This window comes from Athalia rosae, chromosome 3 (genome assembly GCF_917208135.1).
Source record: "Athalia rosae chromosome 3, iyAthRosa1.1, whole genome shotgun sequence".
Classification (NCBI taxonomy): domain Eukaryota; kingdom Metazoa; phylum Arthropoda; class Insecta; order Hymenoptera; family Athaliidae; genus Athalia; species Athalia rosae.
The window spans coordinates 10,559,840-10,583,616 of record NC_064028.1 but is presented as its reverse complement, the minus strand read 5'-3'; the positions used below and the strand labels follow the sequence as shown (position 1 = coordinate 10,583,616).

The window sequence follows — 23,777 nt, the reverse complement described above, 5'->3', positions numbered from 1 at the left end:
GCGCGTAGCTAATATCCAGATCAATAATGCGTTCATAGAGTGGTCTTGTTATTTTTTGATATTAGGAGCAAACCGGGTGGGCAAAATTTTTCGAATATACCTACATACACGATGCTTGGATTAATGTCAGGTGTCACTAATTTATGTTACGAAATTTGGTCGAATGAAAAAAGAAGAAGAAGAATATATGAATAATCCAATATGGATCACTCGATCTTTGGATCCGATCATTTACGGAGTAAACGATCAACAATGATTAGCATACTCGCGGTATCTGATTTACGCACACGCTTATATTTTTCTCATTCTCAATTCTCAACTATACCTATACGTAGCAATACAGCACCGCTGAATAACGTGTCAATGACGAAAATTTCTAGTTTATAAATCCACCGATTTTATCTATTCCACGAAAAACGATTGTCTCCACGGTATTCCCATGCGGGTATCAACTCGACTTAAAGTCTCCACCACACTTTTAATAGAAATTGAATGACTTATCGGTATACACACCATATCCAACGATTAATCATGATTAATGATTATTCTAATTAATCACAAGGAAGAGTAACGATTGCTATATTGTAGGGAATATGTTCCTTGAAGAAGAGAAAAAAATAAATAAATAAATAAAAAATTGCAGCCAGACAAAGAGGGAAGTGGAAGTCGTTTTCGTTTTCATTATTTCCCCCTTCGTGCAATCAATTGCGGAGAAAAAAATCCTAAAAAAAAGAAAAACGTCACTTGTCGAAACTAACGTAGAAATTATCGATTAATTATTATTCGACGGTGGTAAAAAAAAAGAACTTAAACCACATCATCATGTAGCACATCACCTTATTAGGTTTTCATTGACGATGTCGACGAACTGCGCCTGAGAATGAGTACCTGTACGCGTTTCTACGATTGGAATGGACTTGTAAAAATCGACGACGAGAGAAAAATAAAACGTCATGTACTCGCGGATTCGAAAAATAAAACAAATAGATGAAACGAAAGACAGAACTTGGCCTCCGGGCATCCACGAAAATCGACGTACCGCATCATTACAATTGTGTGTATACCTATACAGCCATGATAATTACATTTATGATATCTATGCTTATGGTAAATTACACACTATTGTCGGATATGCTTGGCAGTTTATGATATACGAATGACGACGATTTATGAATAATAAGACCCGTGAACAAGTCAGATTTTATTACGTCTTCTATACAGATATTCGGGTAGGTATATAGGATAAAACGTGAGAAGAAAAGGAAAAATTACCAGGGAACGGGGGAAGAAATGAACGAATCGAAAAAGTGAAGAGACTCCGAGACGCGGATACAAACTGTCTCTGACTAAAATTTGAATAAATCAGAACGAACGAGACTAAGATGAGTTAACATTTACAGCTGCGTTCGCGTGAAAGGCTGACTGTGTCAAGGTGGAAAGCGACCAAAAAAAGATGCTTTTAAGTAATCGATTCCCCTCGTTTTATAACGTTATCGATTAATTATCGGATACGGTGTCGGCTGTTTCGCTTTTCGCATACTCTATACGCGTAGACCGATGCACGGCGATTATCGAGATAACGAAAAAATTAAAAAACTTTTCCATCTCAATACGACAAACGATCTCAATCTACGAACGCGTTTCGATTCGATCTTCTTTCCGTTTCTCTTCGAAAACGATTTTTTCTCGCGCCTCATTTTTTTTTCGATAAAAAATTACGCGTGTACCCACGTTTTCCCGTGTGTATGAAACGTGTTCGCGTATGCAAGGGTATGTACTATTTACACGTGTGTCGTACGTACATACGAGCGATCACTGTTAATGGGTATACGCGTGGAGATACGGCTTCAGCATGAGCGGCGGATCGGGAACTTGGGAAGAAAGGGTGATCGGGAGTGGGGAATCGACGACCTATGAGGATATAAGAAGTCAAGCGTTGATCCCACACCTTCACTATACCAAACTTCGAGTTCTTCGATCGTTTGCTCGGGGATATTAATTTTTCTTTTCAAAATATCCGTAACTGATTATTCTTCAAACCATTATTTAGGTGAGTAATCGTCATACCTATCGACTCCTCGTTAAGACTTACGGTAATTATCGTACCCGATCTCGAATACCGATAAACGACGCGTTCGTCGATGAAAATATTTCGGATAAACTTGGAAACATCGAAACGTTCTGTTCTGTTTTTTTTTTGTTTTTGTTTTTGGTTTTTGTTTTTTTTTATACGATTCTCGCGGTTTTCCCGTTAATATTCGATGACGGATATTGCCAATTCACATTCAATTGGATTCGATAAGTTTGTGGTCCAGTTGCAGCAGGGACGGTTCAAATCGAATTTCAGCGTACATTGATTGTCGCACTAAATTGTACGCGGGAGGTTTAGACGTCATAACAATTATTAACGAGGATTTTCCGTAGGAAATAATGACCTTTGTCGTTGTATTGTGCTTATTGTTAGCTGAAAAGACGCGGTGGGATTCAAAAGACATTAAAAGAGACAGTCCTGCAAAAGCAGATTACCAGTTTGCTCAATAGTGAAAGCTGTCTCCGTAATAGGCGATTGCATCGTGAAGAAATCGAGAGGGGTTTCAGAAATTAACAGCCTTTATGAAGAAAAAAAAAAAAACCAATCAATGATAATAAATTAATGGTGTTAGCGAATTGCGAATAAATTAACGTGGTTATTCGCCGTGCGGGAGCCTAATTTAGTTTTCGATATTGGTCTTACCGAATTTCGCCAATCTCATATTCTCTTTATCGCACGTGACTTTATAAGATATTCCTTTTCAAGGGTGAAAACCTTTGTTTTCTGGGGGATCCGATAGAATTGACGGCGGTTTTATTATCGTAAAAAAGTTGACCATAATAAAAATTGAGAGTGTGTGGCAAGTTTCCTTCCGGAGAACATAATGATTTAGCGGTTAGCCTTTCGCTGTACACGTATACGTATTATGTATATCGTGCGTGACATTGAAAATACTCTCATTGCCATAGGTAAACGTATGGTTAAAGTATAACAATATTCGATTTTAACCTTGACTCCAACAAAAGCGGGATATTTTTTTTCCATTTCTTTTTCTAGACGATAGTTGCAGCGAGGAAGGTTTTTATCTGTAAGATTAATTCACTGTGTAAAAATTACGGAGAACCTACCCAAGTGAAGAATATTGTTATTATTTACGTTGAACCTTTCCCGTCTTCGGTGCAGGACATACTTCATCGCTATATATGGCTTACCTAACTTGCGTGTCGACGTAAACCTTGACGCTATAATTTCACGTCGGTATAAAATACTGCAATGAATATAATAACTGCAACTATATAGCGAGTAACGTGGTCTCGATGCAATTATCTAAATGCATGTGTACGTGCGTGCGTTTGGTAACATTGCTGCGGCGATTTTTAAACAGCTCATTGCGGCTCAATGAACGGCCGATAATACGGGTGTACGGTGTTGGGGGTTTTAGACGATTTCAAGTACGACTACAATCTCTTTAAGTTAGAAATCTAGGGCCTTGAACCGTCCACAGATCTCAGATAGAATGAAATTACATGAAATGACTTGACGAATGGCTCGCCTCTTCCCTCAAGGATCGTGCATATCATTACGTTGGTTTTTTTTTGTTTTGTTGTTTTTTTTTGTTTTTTCCACTTTTTCGTTTTCGCACAAGCAGTTCGCTCGTCGAACCTTCATTTGAGACACCACCGTATGAATTTGTTGTTTCTCTGATTTTCTCCCTCAGCAGAATGTTCCGTCTCTTCATTCTCGTCGCCGGTGTTGTTGCCGTGGCGAACGCTTTCGGAACCGGGGCACCCGCAACTGTTTGCGGAAACCTCACGCCCAAGCATCCAGCGGAACCTCAGACGGGCCCGTCGCCCTATTCCATCTCCATAAACAAGGGGGCTATAAAACGAGGCGATGAAGTTAAGGTAATGTAATAACTCAGAGGGGGAATTTTAATTAGAATATTATCGTAGAAAAATTCAACTTAGAAGAAGAAAATGGCGTCCTTTCAACGCACGCGATATTTCTTCTTCGTTAATCAAAGTACCGCCCCGAAGCGCTGGAAGTTTCGATACATGCTAATCGTCTTATAGTTCGGATGACTTTGATGGCGTATATCTCTTAGAAATTCGCGCATATTCGGGAAGGAAGAAATTATGCGGATTTTGGAAATACGTTGTGAGAAGGAAAAAAGTGGGAATTCGGAATTACGAAGGTGGTGTTTGATTTCTTAATATACGCAACATATGTCCGACGTACCGCTTTCATGAATTTTTGAGTCGAGGAAAAGGAGTAGGATTACGTTAACTTTATACCGTAACGTTTTAATCGCCGAAATGAGCTGAATGAACGAGCCTAATCGCCGATTAGATTTGCATAGACGAAGGAATTATAACGTGCTAATACAGACGAACCGGTTTTGTCATCGATTTCATATAGGCGACGTGCAGGGGATATACGGAATCGAGTTAATTATATCGAGTCTCTCTTAGATATGGATTTATTATTCTTTTCACAGGTCACTCTGGAAGGCATCACAGCCCAGGATAAATTCAAAGGTTTTTTGGTAAAGGCCGAACTCGGCGATAAAACCGTAGGAAGATTCGAAGTCGATCCCACTGACCCAGAGGTTCAGACCATCAACTGCCCCAACGGACAAAAGGTCAGCAAGCTAATTTCAAATTTCAATAATTCTAACTAGCAGTTATTACTTTGAAGAAAGTTTGCGCATGGTTTTCGAAGCTGTGAACGTTTTAAAAATGAATTTTCAAACGCATGAAATTATCGAGTTAAAATTGAAAGAAAACTTGTTCTGCTTACGTGTCGTAGAACGCCGCCACCCACCGAAACCCCGACGAGAAGTCGAAGATTTCGATAAACTGGATCGCTCCCGAAGATCTTGAAGGAGTTGTGGTCTTCAAGGCGACCTTCGTCAAGGACGGACTCACCTTCTGGGTTGCCCAGACTTCTTCCGCTCTTACTGTCCACCACTAACTGTAGAATTCGTTACCGAAACAGTATAATCCAGGAGTACTATGCGGAAACATTGCGAGAATTTCTACCTAGGGTGCAGGGTGTAGATCATAGATCATAGATCATAGATCATGAATCGGAGATCGGAGATGTCACAAGTCACGGATCACATCAGGGATACAAAATTGCGAAATGTAATTATTTTTACCACGGAGTTTCGCGAGTTTGGCGAACCTCGGAGTTTTGGTATAGAAGCCATTAGATTTTTGTACGCACTGATTCGTTATAATCTGTCTTTACCTTGTTCTTCAATCATTTTTTTTTTTTTGTCTTTTTTTTTTTATCTATTTCAACGGCACTATAGATTGATAATTTGCACCTAGTTTTAACAGATAAATAACGACAACGACAGCAAAAATTCAATTTTTGTACCGCATGAAGTGTAAATTACCTGCATATCATTAATATACGAAAAAAAAATGAAAATAATTACTTCAACGAATCACACGAAGCTAGTCAGACGTTGAGATGGCGTTGTGTGTGTCGTATATTTTCATTTTTCAATTGGAATAAAATATATGTATGCACCGGACTTGACCAAATATATATATCTATACATACACATGTAATATTGTAATATTAATATGGAAGCTACATTTGGTAAAACGCGAATTTTCATTCCGCCTCCGAGGGGTCTTCGCAGCGAAGATACTCCGTACCGTACAGTTCTTTCATTCATTGTCAGATGTACTCGACGCGAGACTACCGAGTCTCCTGGTCACAGATGCACGTGTGAATATAATATGAAAATATTTTACGCATCCTAAAAACGAAATGAGTGAGAAAAATGCATGTGATTTCGATCGAATCAGTCCAAATCCTTACTAGGATGGTTAAAAGGAGCGTCAAGTGTCCAAGAGTGGGGGAAGGGATTTGTGAATTAATCCGTTATCGTTTTATTGCAGATTCATCTCGACGATAGACGTCAAAGTCCTTTGCCTTTCGATGTTCTCAAGAGAGGTCGCTTCCATGGCTCTTTCAAGTTTTCATACGAAAGGTAGATCGTACGAGTTGAATTCTCAGAGTTTCCTTCACTCTATTCTAAAACATGTCGGAATTCAATTCAAAAAGAAAACTTACACATTCGATAATCAGATCCACTACCCACTCCAAATTTTTTTCAAAGTGTACATAGGAGCAACAAATAAAACCACCTGCACAGACTACCATCACACACAGGTGCGCACACCTGCATTTGTACACGCACGCGTGTGTACGTACATGTGGTTATGGCATATCTTTGCAAAGTGAGATTCAAAAGCAAGCGACCGAGAAGCGATCGTTCGACGGGATTGCTCCGATCTGTTGATAGAAACGTTCGCTCGTTTGTAGGTTTGACAATTAATGCGATCCGACCGTTTCTTCTTCTCTTGGTGTCCTCGTTCGTTCGTTCATTTCGTCGTCTGATAAAAGGTGCGTTAAAATGTGCAGCGACGAGCGACAAACCATCAGCAAAAGCAAAGGCGAACGGCGATCGGGACGGCGACGTTCCGTAAAAGCCGGTCCGAGTTTAACCGGATGTAGCCGAGTCTAGACGACGTATCAACGGCCGGAGTGCAATTGGCTAAAAAGTATTGCGGCAGGTGCGCGCGCACTCGCTTTGTTTAGCGACGGATACAGCAGGAGCAGGAAAACCAGCAGCAGCAGCAGCACCGCCATCCCCTCCACCGCCGTCAGCACCAGCAGCAGCAAGAAGCAGCAGCAGCGGCAACAGCAGCAACGGCAAGGCTCGGCGTTGCCTGCTGCATACTTTCAGTCGGCCGCTGAACTCGGCGTGCGCCGTTACCAGGTGGGAGCTGTTTTACGTTGCGGATGTGTATTTACCTTTTTTATTCTGACAGAATAAAAGTATTCGTTACCGCGTTATCGGGTTTTTTTAAAGAAAACGGCTAAAGAGTAAGACCCTCGCGTACGCGTGTGACACCGTGAATTATCGCCGTTGTTAGTTTTTGTTTTTATTCTCGTTTCGATATCGGTTGGTTACAATTGTTATTATTACCAAGGTCCGCCTGATCTGCAGTTTAGCTAACTAAACGCTAGCTTTTTTGGGATTTCTTTGAACCTCCACGAACCACGAAAACATCTTTCAACTATATTCTCTACTAGAACTCCGGTTTCTACCGAGGAACGGAAGCGTCGCCGGTGCGGTGTTTTCAAAATATCCTGCATGGTGAGTTTTATTCTATACCTAAATTCACTCGATGTTCTCTGTAAAAACAAAATTTTTCTCTGCACTTTATTCTTAGTTTTCTTGCACTCGAACAATCTAGAAATTAATGTGAAATGGCCACTGGAAAATTTTTATGAACAATCTGTACAGAAAATTCGAAATAACGCAACTTGGTGTATTCATTTATTTTCACACTTTTGCTCTAATAGGTGACTGGAACAATATTTCTCTCTTTCATTTCCAAACACGGAACAATCGTTAGAGAACGTGAAATACGATGATTATTTGAAAATGTGTGTAATATGGAGATGATGCGATAATTTTTTTGGTTTTTTATCTCTAACCTTGCGATATCGAGTACAATCTTCAATGGAAGGGTTGAAAAGTTGAAAGCGGAATCGTACGAGGAAGGGTGAAGAGGGGAAATTTTATGTTTATGCGCGTGGGTTCATCGCGCAATAAATAGTCCCGACCTGCAGTAAAGCTGCAGCAGCATCAGGAATACCAGTACCAGCAGCAAAAATGAAAGAGGCACTCGTCAGAAAAAGACGAGGAAGTCTCGCTCGTTTCTTTGGTAAAAATGTATGTAATTTTCCACCCTGACGCTGCAGAGACGCTCCGATTACCTTCCCATTTAAATAAGATATTAATTTCGTTGGAATCCTTGGCGTTTTGCCATCGTTCAATAGATCAGAGTAATCGTCGCTCTTATTCAACAAGGATTAATAACCTTTTTGGACGATCAATGAGCGACCGGATTCCGAAACACCCGAATCTGATCCTGACCGCAGGTCGGCTTTTTTTGTTTTTAAAAAAAAAAAAACAAAAAACATTTCATCTTAAATCCTTCGGCACTCCAGCCCGAGGATCTCGGAGAACGACAAAGATTGCTTTTGGGAAACTTCGAATGAAAACCGCACGGTTAGCAAATTTATGTAATCGATCAGTAGCGATGATGGTGATCGAAAAATAATTTTAACCCCAAATCGATGGTGAGCCTGAAAGGCTATTAATACCCTTCCGTTCGCTCCGAATTTCGTAAGAGAGATATGCATGAGATATAAATGATAAACCTCGACTTCTCTCAAGATGCACAAGCAACACGTGCACGTGTACGCATACGTTCACATTGTACATATTTTCACAATGTATAAAATACACGTACGCACGTGTGTGTGTGTGTATCAAGCGTGTACGTGAACACCATGCACTATACCAAACACCCTCGATATCTTCTCCTTCTCTCAGCGCTTATTCATGTTTATGTTACACCCACTTCGATAACAAACACTAACTCATGAGTAAAGAGGCTACACCAGACCGCGTATACGTGAGGTAGAAGTTATATAGTTTGTACACACAAATGTTACGACATCAAATCTGCCGAAGTAAATGTCTATCCGATGACTTGGACGGGGTTATTTATACGTGGAACGAAAAAATAGACGTCGGATTGTTCGGGTCGGAACTACAATGGTTCCCCTTGATGTCCGATATTTCTCTTTTTTTCCGTTCGATTTTTTTCCAAACCTTTTGTAGTTGCTTTCGTCGGAAAGGGTTAATCTACGCTCGCCTGCCTCGTGGCGTGCAAAATCGTCCGATGGCGACCCCGAAAGGGGTGTCGCAGTACGACAATCGATATGGCAAACCAAGTTGGCGGATACAACGAAGGTTAACCATTTCCCCCTTCCCCGTTTGCCTACATATATATATATATATATATATATGTGTATGTGTGTATATTTTATGACATGTACTAGTCGATTTTAAGAGCAACTTTTGCTTTCTCCTTGGATCGTCGTTTCCTATATATACGTCACGTCCTCCAGGGATATCTTTTACGAGACTGTGAAAACTGCGGGAGAAATAAGACACGTCCCTTCGGACGGTTCTCTCAGATGTTTTCCGATCGTAATTGACGTAACGTGTGATACGACAAAAGACAACGAGCACGGCGATGATCATTGCGAGAGGGACTTGACCTCAAGTTCGACGGCACTTCCGGCTCCGGGCCGCGTTCTGAAGACGGACAGACAGACGTACAGACGTCGCGGTAACCTCCTCCTTCTTTTCTCTACCTCCATTCTTCCCCCTCTTCATATTCTTCTTGTGAAAACGTTCAGAGTCTGAGTCAGCTATTACGACAATGAGATGAGAGTGAAAGATAAGGTTCAACGTCGCGACACTTACGTGCGCGCGGTGAGACCGTCGAAAAAGAAAAAAGAAAAAAGAAAAAAGAAAAAAGAAGAAAAAAAATAATAAAAACCTACGAATATTCGTAACAAACTTTTTCGGCCTTGCCTGCCCCGCTCGCTTTGCGTCCAATCATCGAGATCTCTTCTAATTCTGGAGTATTTCGTTCACAAAGAAAGTACAAAGTCGTAGAGAGCTGAAACCTCTTTTGGGAGAACGCCTTTCTTCTATTCATTTTCCGAGTAGTTGTGTATAGCACGTAGTTATCGGAGGCGATGAGCGCGGAAGAACCTTCGCCCTCGCGTATCGCGTCAACCTGATACACGTGTACGCGTAGCGTCGTTATTCGTGGAATTCAATATCCCCGAATCAGTGAAACTGCACATACAAGTATGTGTATCCCTGCTAGATTTGTGGACACGGGAGAGCAAACTATTGGCCAAGGTTAGCTGAAACTGAAGTTGGCCAATCCCGGCCGAGGGTAAATATTTGCACTCCGGATCGATGCGGTTTTGTCATTTTCTATCGTCGGTTTGTTTTATACGCGCGATCGCCGTGTATCGTCGTCGTTTGGTTAAATTCCTCGCTCAGGTGACTTACACGAGCCGCTCGTTCCGACATGCACTCGTGTATTAGGACTACACGGAGTTAGCTGAAAGAAGGCTTACACAAGCACGTGGTTGCGCCGGTCGGTCCGTTGGTCGGTCGCCCGGTTCACTCCCTGGGTACTTGTATAAAGCCTAGATTAAATCTTGGACGACCTAGATCGCGCCAACGCTAACTTTATATAGTGTAACACGTACACCATTATAATCCTACTCCGGGATTGATGCCTTATACCTTTAACACCCCCGACCGACCATACCAACCGACCGGCCGCTAGCCAGCCAGCTCTCGCATCAGCAGCATTGTTCCTTATCTGATTCAGGTAATCAATGACGCCAACGACATCTCTATTTCCCCCTCTCGGTATTGCCGTTGTAACGATTATTGTTATCATTATTCAATTCGATATTGTTTCGAACGAATATCAAAACTGCACACGATTCCAAGTTCCATATAAGAAAACATGTCTGCCTGTTCTTCGAGTAATTGAAAAATTGGATAGATTATCACATCGATTACGTTTTACTCGAATATCATACAATTGAATTACTGGATGTATTTATTCTTAGTTTCGACTAATTTACATGTATTGTTAATTATTTGCCGAGGTAATGGCGGATGCAGTTCACATTTTACAGGGAGATATTCGAACTTGGGCATGGGTAGAATTTCGAATTGCAACTTCTTCAAGATCGGCTATATTGATAACAATTTAAATATTCCATTTTTAGTAATCAGGATCGAAATCGTTGACTCGGTATTCCTTGATTCAAGGCGTTACCGACTCCGCGAAACGAGGGCCTGTAACATCGTGTTATTATTCCTTCATTTTTTGATTTCATCGAGATTTAAAGAACACATTTTCTTCGAACTTTTATCGTGTCCAAGGTCACAGCCATGAAAAGTTCTGGCCATTCCGCGGGTGATATTATCGGGTCCCCGTTGGCTCCCGTGCCAAAGGAGATTCCAGAGCCTTCCTTATGACAGAGCAACCGCTTTAGACCGCGACTTGTAAGGCAATCGAGTCGCGTGGGCGGTCGAATCGCGTTCTGCCACCGCTGCAGTTTTGTTTCTTTTTTTTTGTTTTGTTTTTTTTCTTTTTATTCTTACTTCATGTACCGCAGAGTATAACTTTCGTGCAAGTGCTCGGCGACTCGCACCCTCTCGCTATTGCCGCTGCGATTCGCTATAGTCGGTAAACTCGACGCCAGACCCGACTTCCTCATCATCGAATTCGCGACCCTCACCCCAGTCCCTTTCGTAACTCTTCTGCGCGGGATCTTCTTTCATCCTCTATTGCGATAAAACGGTACTCTCTACTCGAAATCCACCTGTCGTCGACTTCGGGTCGTTGTTGAAAATCGTCGTTCTAAGCGAGTGGAAAAAAACAAGGCTCGGTTCAAAGTCACCGAGATAACAGAAACGGTACCTACTCTCATCATTTTTCGTCCAGCTATGTTCGGCGAACGCGATGCACGGATATACATCGATCCGCTATCCACGGAATCACCGTGTCAATGCATAGTATGATAGACGATGAAAATGCAGTGGGAATATCGCGAACGCGTATACATGCGCGATTATATATCTTCCGTGTGCAGAGTGTACGTATTACATATCGCGTGGGGAGACGACGTCGGAGAACCGAGTGAAAGTGGGTACCGCACATTTTAGTGCTGAGAATTGTAGCCGCCGTGCAGCTTTAGCTTTAGCTTTTGCCTCCAAGGAGAGTGTCGAACTTCGAAGGTGGTAGGTAGCTATCGAAAGGGATCCCTGCGGAGCCGAGTGTGGAGATCTCTGGGTGATCCTTGCGCAACTTACAAACCAACCAACCAACCAACCAACCAGCCAGCCAGCCCCGGCCTCTTTCTTTGTCTGCCCGCGCCGGGTTTCGTCCAGCGCGATCGCCGGTAGTTCCTATCCCAAGACCTCCAGGCACTGTCTGGTCCATCCGTCTGGTTTCTAGCGTAGCATTTAGCACCGCGCACCGCTCCCGAATTCGAGAGTTTTGTGGCGTGTTACGAGCTTTTCATAAATCGCCAATTGATGAGCCTCGAGTCGTGTGGCGTGTCCGGGAATATACGTATATATTCTGGACCACCTCGTTGCCGTTGATTATTTTCACGCCGACGGACGATCGACGTCTGCTGGGGCTAGCCAAAGTGCTTCCCGGAGTGTGTTGTGCGCTTAACAGCAGCTACGTTATAGTATATCCCGCATAGTCGTGTAAACATATCCCGGACAGATGGGCAGCGTCTTGGTGCTCGCGGTGCAACCGTGCCACTGTAGGTTTCGTAGTAGTTTTCAGGAATGAAACGAGCCCGAACGATCGTATAACGGAGGAGCCACGAAACTGGAGTTCTTTTTTTCAATTTATATACTTATTTCTCATTTTAACACGGGTTGCTGCTCCTTCCGACTGTAATATGCGCGTGTGATGGCTGAAATTGTGTAATAATAGTTATGCTCCGAAACGAAACGAAACGAAAGACTACCGGTGAAACGGATTTAGGCAAGAAATAATTCGTCGTTTTTTTTTTTTTTTTTCTAAAACACACGACCTGCACGCGGGTATTTCCGGTCGATGAGAAGGAGTCGTGGCTGCAATAAAAGTGAGTCTATTCCCTTTTTTAATTATAAATATACGAGAGACGAGTAGTGCAGGAGCCGCTTTAGAATCCGAGAAGAGCGTAGAGAGAGAGGTGGGGGGAAACGGGAAGAATCCGTGCAAGTGTTTCAACTCCTTAACTGATGTCGTTTGTCGTCGAGTCGAAAACCCCCGGAGTTGCCGCTGTTGCGCCTCGTCTTTCGTCCATAAATTCCTCCAGGGGATTTCTATAACTATTCTTTTGGGACACCGTGGAACCAGCTTACATGGCAGCCGCCGAGTCACTTGTATCGCTCCCCACAGAAACTAACTCCAGAGAGTTCAACGTACCACGCGACCGGAGGAAGTGATTTCCATGATTTTCTTGCTTTTGTTTTCACAGTTGGTAACGCGTCGAAATATCGAATCCATCCATCGAACCGAGCAGGCCGTGAAAACTAAAATATTTACACTGGAACAAAAAATCCCAGATGCGGTTGGGTCGCGCCGCCCTCGGTGACTTACTTCATTGGGGGAGGGGGGGGCTCGTTAATGTTTCGCATTTCCGGGATCCTCGAATTACTGCTATACGGTAGGCGGCGGTCTGAGGAACGTCGACTCTCGAGAACGCGTCAAAGCGTGTTTGACGAAGTCGCCCGCGGTCTCCTCCGGGTTCGCGCAGCAGCGTTGCATATAAACCCGCGGTGTCGCCAAGATACGCCGCTGCGTCGCCGCGTACCGGGGTGAAAGCGACCCAAGTTCTCAGCAGTTACCACAGGGTTAAGTTAGGCCAGATATATTTAACCCCCGTTTGCCGTAAGAGCTGCAAAGACTCGCTCGACCCCCTCGCTCCGCTCTTCGTCTCGGTGGCTTCTTCTCTTCCTCTGTAGAAGAATTCCGGAGTGCACCGCGATTCAAAATAAGTTGTGCCGAATACCCGGCATCGCATCGCTCAGCCGCTCGTGCTACTGCGCACTCATTGCGAGGAGGCGAGAGCAGACCGGCTCTTATATGCATCCTAAATTTGTTTTTTTTTTTTTATCGCTGTACGCGTATCGTATAGCTAAACACTTTTAATGCGTCCATTAACGACTTGGTTCTTGCGCAATGCAACGGTAATGCGTGAATAATTGTCGGAGGAAGTATTCACCGAATAAGATGGTCAAGTAGATAAATTGTGAGAACTGAATCACTTCTCTGTATCCGATTCCACGGGGTCATTTGAGAATTAATCATCGAACACATTCCTCAGTTTTATCGATAAAACACTTTGGAAAATATGAAAACGCATCGGTTTATTTGGCAATCGAAATTCAAGCCCCATGATCGATTGCGATTGAAGTGAAGTTGAAGATTTCAGATTGCGTCTGAAAGAAAACTGAAAAAATCACCGAGTCGACTTTACACGTATTCCCGTGACCCAAACTGCATCTTTGAAGAATTTTTAACGACACCTTTTCGAGGAGTTCGTAGGAATAAAAATAACTTGCATATAGAGAAAAGTCTTCCGGCAGACAGTTGAGATCCGGCTTGAGTCGTACCAGCGTTAAAAGACAGCGTTGCGTTTATCCCCCCGGCAAAGAGTTTACCGGTTACTAGCACTCGCTAGTTACCGGTTTCGGAGACATCGACGCGGATACGCAACGATTTCGCGTTTTCCGAAAGCGGACGATCGCCGAATCAGAGATCGCCTCCATCCCCGCAACGATTTCCCGCGTACAGGACTCGGTACCGCGCACCCCCATCTCCGCCCGCGTGTAAAATTATCCTCTGGACGTAAAAAAAAAAAAAAGAAACAAAGAAACAAAAAAAAAAAAAAACCAACGAGAAGAAATCAAAGCGAGAGCCGAGGAGGAAAATAATAAGATGAAAAATTCTCGTGAGATCGGGTTGAAATTATTGTCGTCGTTTACCGAGGAGGAGACCGTTGCTCGGCTGCGGTTGGGGCTTGACTTTTGCCCCTCGGAGAATAAGTGGAAGAAGGAGTTAGCCGTGCGCTTAGTATTTCTTCTGCTCGGTCAAACACGTGTATTGGTTAAACTTGTGCGCGCAACAGCTGCGAAACTGCATCGACGTTGACAACCTGCCGCAGCTAAAGCGCCGGCACAGCGGTAACGACACTTGGACTGCAGCAGGCCCGAGGAGTCTAGGGTTAGGTTATTAGGCGAGCGTGCGAGCAGACGCAAGTCTCTCCGTAAACCAATTCTTCGTAGCGGAACAATCGAAGCGGAATATATTCCGCGATCGTCGCGACGCCCCAAAATCTCGGTCTCGATTGCAGATTCCTTTGTTTTTTTTTTCTTTCTCACGAGGATTCCGAACTCTACGGATTCGGTGGTACTTATCCTTTGAACCGAGATAGTCACAACGTTGGCACTTCGTCGTAACGAGGAATAGTTCCTAGAAGAGATGTGACAATGACGTTTACCAGTTGTGAGGATCGGGTGTGTCGGACGGACGGACGGTGCATCTCGCTTTTCGATCGCGGCCGTTCGCCCGCTTCCCTTACGTGTCGTATAAACGCAGGTGACACGCACATCAAGATCGAGAAATCTTCTCTCCTATCCTCCGCGTTATTAAAGCAGTGACAGAAATAAATCGCCTCTCACTCTCCACGGGCGTTATAATACGCGTATAAAATAACTTATCTAGATTATAGGCTAAACAGCGGCAGCAGTCGGCTACTTATGGTATACGAGAGCTTTTTGCCCCGCATCGTTTACCGTCCAGATAACTCTTCTCGTCGGCGCAAAGTGGTCCCTACAACTTCCATCGGAGGGGGGGAGGGGGGAGGGGGGCAAAACGACTTGGCGCACGTTATTAAAAAGGCACCGTTTCTGCTCCGCGTTTCCGTTTACCCCGTCCAACGAGGATCAGTCGGTCGTTATTCCTCCACAGCGGGACAAGCGCCGCTCTCCATTGTACACCTCGTTCGAAAAATTCAAACCATCAAAGTATCGTCAACTGGCGTTCGCCACTGTGCGTCACGTGTTAAGATTACTACGCTATTATCAGTCGTGACTCTATAGTTTAAACGACGAAGAGGGAGCAATTAAAAGAGGGTACGGAGGTTAACGACTCATGCGGGCCTTTTGTAACGTCGTTTCAACGTTTCGCGTATTATCGTACAATGTGTGTAAAGTTTTTAAAATTCGTCGGACGGCCGCAGAAATCGCTACACTGTACCATTCCGCTCGCGTCCTGGTTATACATACATACGTATATACAAGAGGGTGGCTCCGACACGGACACGTAATACCCAAGGGTCCGTGTAAGTAAAATGCCACGCGCACGCACCACTGATGCATCTATCAACAGGTTCACACGTGGAAGTATAATATCCCCTTTAAGGAGACACACGTACGATAAATTACAAGTGGACGTATTTCGAGGGCCGTCACCCGCTCTCGGAACAAGGGAAGCGAGCACTCGATACGGTCGACGGATAAAATTTTCACGAAGCGCACGTGCGTCTGGCGAGTCGACGCGTCCTTGAGAATTTTCGGTGTTTTGGTAGCGGGTGAATCTCTAATCTTGACAAAGTACATCAAGGAAAACAACTACAGCGGACTTTGTGTGCATGTTTGTTATTAAGAGTCGAAGATACAAGTAGCGCATAGGCGTAACAAAGACTACTAGAGCCTGGCAACAGCGGCGGCGCGGACTCGGGACGATATCGCAGTTGACCAACGCTGGCTGGACCAGCTGAAAAAGTCGGAGAGCGTCGCGCCTCTTCCCTCTTCCCTCCGTCTGTATTTTCTTCCTCTTTCCGATCAGCGGCGTTTCCTTCTCTCTCCCTCCGAACGAGGGAGAGACGGAGCAGCGGAGTTCGTTCGGTGGCACGAGTTGCAGCTATATCGGGTCACAACGCACAATGAGCGAATTATGAGCCGCGTAGGATCGATCGGAAAACAAAAAAAAACAAAAACAAAAACAAAATAAAAAAAGGGAGGATGCCGGCAGAAATGAGAGGGAAAAAAGTGGCTGAGTTAGTCCGTGGAAGACGAAGAGACGAGGGGGGGGGGGGGGGGGGGGGGGGCGATAAAAAAAAAATGGAACGAAAGTTGGCTAGAAACGAGCTGCAGATGCTCGATGCCCGATGCCGATCCCGATGCCGGGAGCATGCAGGTGAAAGTGACCACCAGACGTGACTAACTCGCGCCGAGGACTCCTTCCCTCTCGCTCGTTCTCGCGTCTCTTCACGTCTCGCTATCTCCTTTGTCGTTGTACTCGTACGCCTCTTTCGTCCAGAATTCACCCGCGCGATTCGCGCTGTAGAACAAACCTGCCCATTATACGAAACCCCAATTTACCGCAACCCTAATCGCCGCGTAGGACGCGCGGGGATTATTTATGCGTCTACATTTTTATCGATTATACATTATACTCCGGGATGCGGCGATTGCAACGATAAACCCCACCTCCGAAAACCGTACAGGTGCTCGATTTTGGAAAATTCCGAGGTTCTCGTCTCGATTGGCGGACGACCGGCTGCGATTCGCTTCCAGTCCTTTGTGATCGATCGAAGGCGAATCAATCGTGGTATCGTGTGAATTCGTCCTGTCCAGGGTTGTCAAACTTACACGGTAACTTTTGGTCGACACGCGCGCGCGCCACGACGTTATTACACGGTCTTATCGAGTCGATCGGCTTCGGGGTGGCGGCGGATACTGGATACAATTAAAGGGGGAGGGGGCCGCTACAATTTCTCAAGAGTCGAGTAGGTGTCATGGTATACATTATACGTGTACGGATGCCGAGGTATTCCACGTATACCGTCCGATCTTCGTCTTTGGTACGCGCGGTACAATCTCAATGTCGAATCTTTAACAGCGTCGCGACTCGCGCTCGCTGCAGCAATTAAACTAACCAATAGCGTCCCCGCGACGAAACAACGAACAAAAAAAAAAAAAAGGAAAAAAAGAAAAAAAAACAAAATTAAAATAAATAAATAGAATCAAGAGGAGACCGATCCGGTCGCGAGTCTCGAAGCGGTAACGACGAGTACAAGAAACGTCGTGAGGATGCAACGGTCGAATGGAGAAAGAGAAAGAGAGGAGATATATTGACCCGGAGTAGTAGGGCTAGAAATTAACTTTACGACATTGGAAGACAAGGAAGGGGGTGTCGTAAAGTTCAAATTTCTTTGATGTGTTTCGTCGTCATTTCACCTGATGAAATATCAGTACTTGCGGTACCTACGCCTGCGTAAAACATGGGACAAGTTTACAGCAGTTTTTCGAAGCTGTCGTATTTATAATACGATATACGAAGTGCTCGACGACGGTGGTAATATGGTGAAGGATTTTTATAACGACGAGAATCGTTCACCGGTGACGATTCGTTTAATTTTTTGAATTCCAAAAATTACGTGATAATCACAGTACGAAGAACCATTATTTTCCGAACAAGTTAAACAGTGTAGTAACCGCTGTACGGACGTGGTTTATGAAAGGACCTTTGATAGCCGGTATAAATTTCAGAAGTACAACAAATATCGTCTTACGAGTTATCGTCGTTGCGACGACTGCGCCGCTCGGTTTCAAAGAAAAGAAAAGAGATAATAAACTGAAAAGATAACCAAAAGAGACTACCGAACGAAACCTCAAGATAGGCATTGCCGAACTTCACTAACAATAACTATAATTCTCAATTTCCGAATCGTAGGCTGTTTTTTTTTTCTACCGATTGATTCGTATTCGGATGCGGCAGCTGGTGAATTTTTATCGTGGAGAAGAGCTCGTGCTGCCTGTACCTGCAGGTTTCGGATCACGGGGAGCCTGCAGGTTTCGGCCTGTCGGTTCGCTGGAAAAGAGCCCCGACACAAAGGCTCCTCGAGTCCCTTTTTAAGGCGGTCTCGCGCGGGATTTTACCGAACGGTTGCGGGGCGCTTCGACGATCCAGAATCGCTAGAGTTTCGGAAGGACCGTCGGGTGTGAATTCCACGTCCCACATTGTCGGTGCTCCGGAATTCTAGTTACCGTGACAACTACACAACTGAGGTCTGTCGCGTGAAGAGAAACTGGAATAAAACAATTTGATAGTCGTATTAAGTGTTTACCGTGAGTTTTACTTATCACTATTTCTGTACATGTTAACATATACTTAGGGTATATGTACGCTTTACACGCTTCGTAGGTTTCGAATCCGAGATAATCGTGTTTATACGGTGTTCTCTATGAGGTTAAGCTCTCGAGAAACCCGAGACCTGCTTCATTGTCAGGTTATATTCGGTACCTCACCTACGTACGTACCCTACTACCCCGATGAACGTGCCGCTACCGCTGCCGCTTCTACCGCTAGGAGGTCCTCGATTCCGGACCAGCGCAGGTAACGAACGACTCTCAACAGGAGATGACCTTCGTTTCGTACCGAAATATCGTTTGTCTTCGATTCGAGAGCGCGTTAATTATTGCGGCGCTGTTGGCTATCTGGTTTGTAACCACGTGTGTTTTCACCCCCGTGAAGTTGGCCCCCCACTTTTCGAAAATTTAAATTTTGACAATTGTTCCAAATTGTTATAGATTTGTTCCAAACATTGTTCCAGAAAATCAATGTTCTCATGTGAACTGAAATCCCGGAAAATCGAAAAAACGATTTTTTGACCTAGCTCACCACTTTTCGAAAATTTGAATTTTCTCAATTGTTCTAGATTGTTCTCGTTGTCCTGAACATTGTTCCAGAAGCGCAACGTCGTAAGTCCAAAATCATAGCCAGAAAATCGAAATTCAAATTTTCGAAAAGTGGGGGGGGGCCAACTTGACGGAGGTTGTGTTTTTTCCGGGTTTCGATCGCGACCGTTGTTGTTCATCGTTGTCAAATTTTCGTTGAGCTGTACTCTAATTATTCGAGGAAAATCCGGTGCGTAATATTACCAAAAATAGTATCCACGATCGGCTTTGTCTTCGTTTTTGTACACGCTGCGGGTTTAAATGCGGCCGATGCACAAGCTCAAAAATCGCTCTCTCCTTCTCCAAAGTACGGATCCCGCAGCGTTGCGCTCCTCGAACCCGCATCACGTGTGTCGCATATGTTCGGATGTCGGTTGACAATTCTGGTGGCGATGCAGCTCTCAGAGATACGATGGTGTCTATGGGGCTATTCGGTGAACGTCACGAGCGACGCGTTCGTAACGTAGAAGGACCGGAGAAAACTGACGATCGAAAAAAAAGCTTTCCCGATCCACTTCGTGTGCGAGTGTAGCGCGGTGAGAACGCGTTAGTCTTAAAAATAAAATAAAAACAAAAAAAAAAAAAGAAAAGGGCTGAGAAGATTGAGCGACGCGAGTCGGCTCGTCGTTGACTCGGTTAACAGATTACCAAAAAGTTCATTGCACCCGTTGAAGGGGAGTAAAGAGACGGAGCGATTGCATCCGTTGCGTTATGAAAATCTGGCAATTTGTGATTTACGGAGTCGCCAGTTTTCGTCGGATCTCGAGTCCGAGCGTAATTACGAGCGTCGGATGAATTAGGCATTCGCGCGAAACGCGTAGGTCTCGGTTATTAGTCACTTTGCGAAATGCCATCGCCACCAACAATTATAGAACTGCTACAGATTTTGCTACTCTGTACGTGTGCACGTATAAATTCTATAAATAAATTACAGTGGCATTTGCTTCAGTATAGCGGTAGGCTTATTGGCCGCGGCTATGACTAATTGAAAATCTCAAGGCGATTGCTCCGGTGATATCACGCGTCATAAACTCTTCTACCGTACGTACGTATAACGCATGTGTATTCGCTACACGCCGGGTACACTTCGTACCTTGCATTTCGCGATGGAAAGTGAAACGGTTGTTATTCTTTTTCCCTCCGATGATCCCGTATACTTTTATTTCCGAACATTGACGATAATAAACCCCCATCTACATACATTACATACAACCCGTTATAAAACTCTTCACTCTTTCCACGAGATCGTCAATCAACATCATCTCGCGATATCTAATTATGCAAATTATACGCGATTCGCACGTTCACTGTTCAGCTCGCGCGCATTATCACCTGTCGTAAAGCGAGCGGCGATATTTATTATCGGATCGGTTAAGTTTTGGGCATTTCTCAACTCGGAGAAATAAAGTCGCGAAAAAATCGCTGACAAATTCCCCGTAATACCCAACTTGTCATCACTCGATCCGAGGAGTAGTCGGTCCGGCTGGTCGCTCGAAAAACTCCGCCGACGATCACGTCCGGCTGGCGTTTGGCATCCATAGAATTTCCTGTCGGACCGAGACATGGTACAGTTTCTCAGCCGCCGAGCTTCTATACGCGTGCACTTTACGGACGACGCAAAGTCTGCACGTATTACGTCATCGTTTCCACGCAACGTACGCCTGTATTGTTAACAATTGAAATTAAAGGGTGATGCCGCGACCGACTCGACGTGTGTCTACACATGTATATGTACAAGAACGCATAAAGAACGAGGCTCGTTAAGGTTCCGAAGAATTAAGGAGGCCTAGATTCCGACCGACGAATAGAACAAAGAGACGAGACGCCAAAGTCGGATGCCCTGGGGGGCTTTTCACCAAACAAACGACGCCACGAAACCATGATAACTGAGTTATGTCCGGTAAAAGCCGCGAGAATTTAAGATGGGCTAACGACGTACGTTCCACAGGCGACCCCTGGATTCCCATAAAACCACGTCAGAGGTTTTGATCAATTCGAATTTGAACTCCTCGTCGCGGTAGAAAATGAAAGCCTACGCGTACGGCAGAGTGTGCGGTAATACACGTCGTTCCTTTTTCTTAACGGCTAATTAGTCGATCCGAGGCGTGCCTTTTCTTCTCCTCTTCGTTTCGTCGATCCTCTCGAAGATATTTATTCGAAACGGTACAGGCGAAGCTTCGCGTATGCGACGAGTGTATCGCGTAGAGCCAACCAGCGGTGGTTGGTACTCTCCTCCTTATGCTTTCTCGAGTCTTCGCGCGGCCTACCGACCGGGATAACCGCGAGCGAAGCTCCCACGCGACGCGAACAAGACCGGCCCGTAATATATTGCACCTTCTACCGCAAGATAAAACATGAACCGCAATTTCACAAAACCCATACAAACAAAACCGAAACGCGTACAAACGCGAAAACTACTCACTTCGCCGAGCCGTTCCTTCCATTGGACGAGCGCGAGGCGCGCACACGGACACGCGCACGCACACGCACCTCCGTGCGCGGATACACCGGTGGTACCTGAACGCCTGAAGACGTCTGACGGGGAGACCCGGGGACGCCGGGGGCCCCTGCAGTTATTGCACCGGTGTTGGTTCGTGGTTGAAAACACGGCGGGAACGACGTCGCGACGCCCACGTCTCTTCGTGCGACGAGGTGTACGTAGCCGCGGTACGCGGGACCAACTCGAAGAGTGTCGTGGCCGACGTATCCTTATGGAGTTGGGATACATCGGTGTGTTGGTTAGGTTACCAACCAACACGCGTTCGTCGACGTTCACCCGGCGCACCGCGTCACCTCTACCACCGCGACGCGACGGGGTGTGCGTGGGGCGCAGCGTAACATCAGGTGATATAATGTATCGTAATGTAACCCAACCACTGTACCTCGTAAGGTATACGCCCACACCGTGGCTACGAGCATCTGGGTAACTCGCGTTTTACGTAGAATTCGTCGTCGAAGTGTGTGTGTGTGCGTGTGCGCGTACAGTGCGTGTCCCTCCTCCGTCGCGTAGCCGGGGTGGCCACCGAGAGAATAAGGCGCGGAAAACAAGAGAGGAAAATGAGTAGAAGAAATAGAAAAGATCGCTCGAGAAGAGAATAAAAATGAGCGGGGCGAACGCTTTCACTCGTTGAGAGGAATTACATATAACCGCCTCTCTTTCCGCGGTGCGTGGTAGCAGACCGTCCGGAGGTAGTTGGTCATTTTCTTCACGCACCCGTTTTAATTGGTTCTACGTTACTATCGGGTTTACGGAGTGGCGCATCTCCTCGCCAAGTTTATCGATGGATAGATGAATTTGGCGAGGCGTGAGTTACGCGGATGATGAAAATTCGACCGAAATCCCATCGGTTTTATTCTCGATTGTCGTTCGCGACTTATGTCGAGTTATGGAGCCGAATCGGTGAGGGTAAAAGAAAGAAAAAAGGAGGAAAAATTGCGTTTCAACTAACTGCACGCGCGGTTGGTAACCGCGTGTGCAGACCTATAATATATGTGTTTATATATACATATGTATATATGTGTATAGATATAGCGTAGCGTATAATACCTACTACTTGTCTGTATCATCGGGCTTAATGGCCCCCTCGTACGGACGACCGACGTCGCGCCAAGCCAACCCGGTGGGTATCCACCCCGGCTGGTCTCTTCAGGTATCTCTTCAGTCCCCCTCGCGGATAGCTGTACACATACCGAGTTTTAACGGCGTGTAAAGTGTAAGTGTTGGTCAGGGTATACGCGTGTGTTGTACGGAGAGCACCATGACGGCAATGACCCGCGGCTGGCCTTGCTGCTTTGTTCTTTTTCTATTTCTTCCTCCTCCTCATCCTCCTTCTCCTCCTTCTTCTTCTCGTTTTCCTCCTGTTTCCTTCGCCTTCTCATTCTATTTTTCTTCCTGGCTTTACATTTTTCTTTTCCTCTTTCTGCATGGGATAGACACGGGTCACACGAGGAGTGGAAAAAGCACGGTGCGAATACCCCGGACGCGTATATCATCACGGTGTATTATATATATATATATATCGTCAACGGTATTGTGGAGTGTCCGAGGGAAGAAATTACGTTTGGTTATAGTTACTGTAAACGGGGTCAAGCGTCACTAGTTCATGAACGAAGCTCTTCCAGCGGCGGCTATCGAGTCTCGTCATGTCTGATGAAACGCTCATCCCGTCCCGTACCGTCCCACATTATTTTATGAACTGCCTGCCACTGGAAGCTGCACGTCCAGGCGTCACATTCGCGCCACGCCACGATATCGCGGTGACCAACGGCCACGCGAGTCTCGACTGTCCTGAGTTTTGTACGGGCGATTCTTCTGCTTTTCTAACATCAGCGAACTCCCGTTGACGCGATCTCGCTGCTCGTCTACTTGGAGGCTCGTTACCCCGCTATAAATCAAAATTAACTAATGTTAGTAGCTTGTACTACGGCAACCCATGACGCCGCTGGATGCGCTCGACACTGACTCACCCGTATCTTAGGTATTTCTGAGTCCGAGTCCAGCTTTCC

General features: G+C 45.2%; 2 protein-coding genes and 1 long non-coding RNA gene across 5 annotated transcripts in view; 2 read left to right on the top strand and 1 right to left on the bottom strand.

Annotated features, from left to right (window-relative positions):
* Positions 1-1,905: 1,905 nt before the first annotated feature.
* LOC105690065 (putative defense protein 1) lies at positions 1,906-5,606 on the top strand. Of its 2 annotated transcripts, none has more exons than XM_012407562.4 (4): positions 1,906-2,050; positions 3,750-3,936; positions 4,530-4,673; positions 4,841-5,606. In XM_012407562.4, the coding sequence occupies exons 2-4, from the start codon at positions 3,754-3,756 to the stop codon at positions 5,003-5,005; spliced, it is 492 nt and encodes a 163-aa protein (XP_012262985.2). In that variant the 5' UTR covers positions 1,906-2,050; positions 3,750-3,753; the 3' UTR covers positions 5,006-5,606. The 2 variants fall into 2 exon arrangements, with proteins under 2 accessions (XP_012262985.2, XP_012262986.2); XM_012407563.4 differs by having other exon boundaries at positions 1,933-2,050; positions 3,753-3,936.
* Positions 5,607-6,781: 1,175 nt separating this feature from the next.
* The window catches only part of LOC105690113 (dual specificity tyrosine-phosphorylation-regulated kinase mbk-2), a 91,731-nt gene continuing 74,735 nt past the window's right edge, over positions 6,782-23,777 (top strand). The window contains exon 1 of one of the 2 annotated variants that reach the window (XM_020854684.2): positions 6,782-7,214. The gene's annotated coding sequence lies outside the window, so the exon portion shown is untranslated. The remainder of the gene's footprint in view (positions 7,215-23,777) is intronic. The other variant, XM_012407665.3, reaches the window with a different exon arrangement.
* On the bottom strand, positions 16,320-22,693 carry LOC125500387. Its single transcript, XR_007277761.1, has 3 exons — positions 21,694-22,693; positions 18,356-18,622; positions 16,320-16,452 (listed from the first exon to the last, which is right to left on the bottom strand). It is a non-coding gene; the product is annotated as an uncharacterized LOC125500387 (long non-coding RNA).